The 3,268-nt window shown below is 29.1% G+C and overlaps 1 protein-coding gene across 1 annotated transcript; it reads right to left on the bottom strand.

Moving 5' to 3' along the window:
- Positions 1-1,647: 1,647 nt before the first annotated feature.
- LOC135139612 (odorant receptor 49b-like) lies at positions 1,648-3,000 on the bottom strand. The gene is made up of 4 exons (XM_064069912.1): positions 2,288-3,000; positions 2,125-2,224; positions 1,761-1,916; positions 1,648-1,707 (listed from the first exon to the last, which is right to left on the bottom strand). The coding sequence occupies exons 1-4, from the start codon at positions 2,998-3,000 to the stop codon at positions 1,648-1,650; spliced, it is 1,029 nt and encodes a 342-aa protein (XP_063925982.1).
- Between the last annotated feature and the right edge of the window lie 268 nt (positions 3,001-3,268).

Here is a 3,268-nt window from a genome sequence, read left to right as displayed (position 1 = left end):
AAATAGTTCAACAAAAAAATTTCTTTAGGTCATTTTCGAAAGGGCTCGGAAAAAGGACAAACATTTCTTGAGGATGGGAGGATTGGAAAATTGGGCTTATAATAAGAAACTTGTCTAAAAATCCACTAAAAATTATGAAAGATATAGATATGGACGACGTGGGCCCAAAAACATAGTCCGCTGACGACCCAAGACTTAATTTCTGTAAATTGTAAAAATTTTTAAAATTTAAGAAGTTTGAAATTAAAAATCAGATAATTGTAAAATCTAAAATTTGAGAAATGGAAAAGCTGAAAAGTCGAAAAATTGAAAAATTGTGAATTCGAAAAACTTGAAGAGCAAAAAATGTTTGAACTGAAAACTTCAAAAATCGAAAGCTATAGTCGAAAAATTGAAAATTTACTAAAAATCGAAAAATTGAAAAATCAAACAATTTAGTTAATCAAAAAATTGAAAAACCGGACAATCCTATAATCGAAAAATGAAAAACTTAACAAACCAAAAATTAAAATTTTTGAAAATTAAAATAGAAATAGAAAAATTGAATGTTCGGATAATTGTAAAACTGAAAAACTGCGAAATTAGAAAATTGGAATATGGAAAAATGAAAACATTGCAAAACCACAAATTTTAAATAAAAAAAAATGGAAAACTGAAAAATAAAAAAAAAAATCAACAACCGAAAAACTGTAAAATTGGACAATTAAAAAATTAAAAAACTGAAGAATTTTAAAACCGATAATTTTAAAGCTAATAATTAAAAATGAACTGAAAATCGAAAAATTGAAAAACTTGGAGAATCGAAAAATCGGAAATCTGTAAATTCGAAAAATCTACATTTTGAAAATGAAAAAAATCGAGAAACTCGAAAATTGAACAACTGTAAAACTGTAACATCAAAAAGAAAATCTAAAATTGCGAATTTGCAAAATTGAAAAATCCAAAATTCGGATAAGTATGTGGAAAATCGCGGTGTTCAGAAATCTAGAAATTGAAAAATCGACTAGCACAAATTTTTTTCGAAAAATTTCTTCGAAAATTCTAACCAGTTTTCCAGACTCACCGAAAGGAAACAGGACAATTCATGGGACAATTTAAAAACTTAATTTTCAAACAGTCCCAAGTCGAAATCAACAAAAAATATCTTTCGTTAATTTTCGAAAGTGCTCAGAAAAATGTAAAAAAATGTTTAAATTATTGAAAAATTGAGTAGTTTTCGAAAGTGGCTGGACAAATATCAAATATTTCATAGGGGGTGTTATTAAAAATTTATTATATTCCGGAATACAGATCTTCGCGAGCTAATTCTAAAAAAGATTTTCGACATTTTTGAATTTAAAAATATATTTTTCAAATATCCACGTACTCTTTGCAATTTGGAAATTACGATTAGAATTTTGACAGAAATAAAGCCGAAAATAATTCTGAAAGTCGAATCAACAAAAAAATGTCTAAATAATAAAAAGTTGCATGAAAACCGACAAAAGTCTGGGACCAAGGTTTTCGAATTATTCGGATCAGTATCCAAAAATTGATACAAGAAAAGTGGTTGGAATTTTGGAAAAAAAATTACTAATCGAATTTAACTGAAACATATTTTTCGGTAAAAAAAATGAAGTGACAATTTTTTATATATAAAAAAAATTATTAACTTTTGCCACTAAGCTGATATAAAAGAGCAAAATAGGACCAGGCGGTTTTAAGAATCTAGGACAAAAAAAAAATTAAAAACATTCAGTAAGCATTGTAAATTTACTTACTTTCACAAAAGTATTTAGTGATAACTGAAATACATTGAACGTGGATATTGTTAGTGGACGAGTTAGATTCATACTGAATAACAATAAATCCTTCTTGGTACTGTGTGGGAAATTTATCCAGTCGGATTCAAATGTGGCGTATGAAACAAAATTACTCTAAAACCAAAATTTGAGTATATTTACATAACACAAATTTGTAAATTACTCACCCTCACTTCTACCTCATTTCCAAAATAACAGTAAATAAATATTTGTAAAATTATTGAACAGCCGAAGGAGAGAAGTGAAAAAAACTCAGTCGAAAATGGAGTTACCTCAAGTTTCAATAATTAAAAAATTACTAAGTAAAACATAACCAACTTACTAGAGTTAACTGAAACATGGTTATTCCAATCGATACACCACTCACAATTAAGTGCCAGAAGAGAATCCACTTAAAGAAGTCATTACAACTTTTAACAAACCTAAAATAAGCAACCTATCGTCATTAACAAAAAAAAAAAAAAAAAACAAATTATTAAAATTACCTTAAAATTTGTTCATGGTGTGTAATACACCAAATCAGACTTGCCCTAGTTTCACAAGGATTATCATTTATAAATTCCAAATTTCTCAAGTTATCACTTAGTAAGTCAAACTGACAACAACTGTAGACGTTAAACACACAAATTAGAGCATCGACATTTATACTAATGAAGGTTAAATATCCAGTACTAACTAGCTGAAAAACGTACGTAATTTCATACAACGGAGAAACTGCTGCATCATATGGGTACCAAGCTAAAAATGGTAATTGTTTTTTCATTGTACTTGAACTTAAAAGGGGGATCATCCAGAAAATATTGCAACCGATGGATGCGGTTACAAACACTTTATAAATAAGTTTCCAGAAATTTATACTGGGTTGAATCAACAATATTTGGGTGTTGTTCTGTGGCTGGAACCAGTCGCTTTGAATTAGTTTCACCGTATTCTTAAGAGTTTTCATTTTTCGGATGACGATGACAGCTTTAGTGGCTGCCATAATTTCAATTAAGATTATGTATATAATTCCCACCACCATTTCTAAATTATCTCTTACGAAATAAATGTTGATTACTTCAGACAAGATATGGCTTGCCACCAGAATTACTATGACTGTGGTGTACAACATGTAAAAACCTGGTTTGTAAGATGTGTCACCTGTAGGCCACAACCCCATGAAATTCATGATGAGAAGATTTATTTTAATGTTGTCCATCCAGTCAAAGCGTTTCATTTATATTTTTAGGACACAACCAGCTTACAACATAAACAACAACAAACTTAACATTAAAATTTGTAAGCTCGGAACGCATTCTTATAAGTTATGCTCTCAACCCCCAGCCAATGAAAATTCGCTTTAAAATCTACGTCACTGAAACTAAATTAATTATTAGAAGGACGAACGTTGTTGAAGACAAACAAAGGTAACGTCTTTAAGCGGTTAATAATTGACGAAAGCTAGCAAATTCAGAGAAATAAGTAGT

This window comes from Zophobas morio, unplaced genomic scaffold (genome assembly GCF_036711695.1).
Source record: "Zophobas morio isolate AGI-343-1 ecotype UQ-CSIRO unplaced genomic scaffold, CSIRO_AGI_Zmor_V1 ptg000031l, whole genome shotgun sequence".
Lineage (NCBI taxonomy): Eukaryota > Metazoa > Arthropoda > Insecta > Coleoptera > Tenebrionidae > Zophobas > Zophobas morio.
The sequence above is the reverse complement of the archived record's forward strand: the minus strand, read 5'-3'. Positions and strand labels throughout refer to the sequence as shown.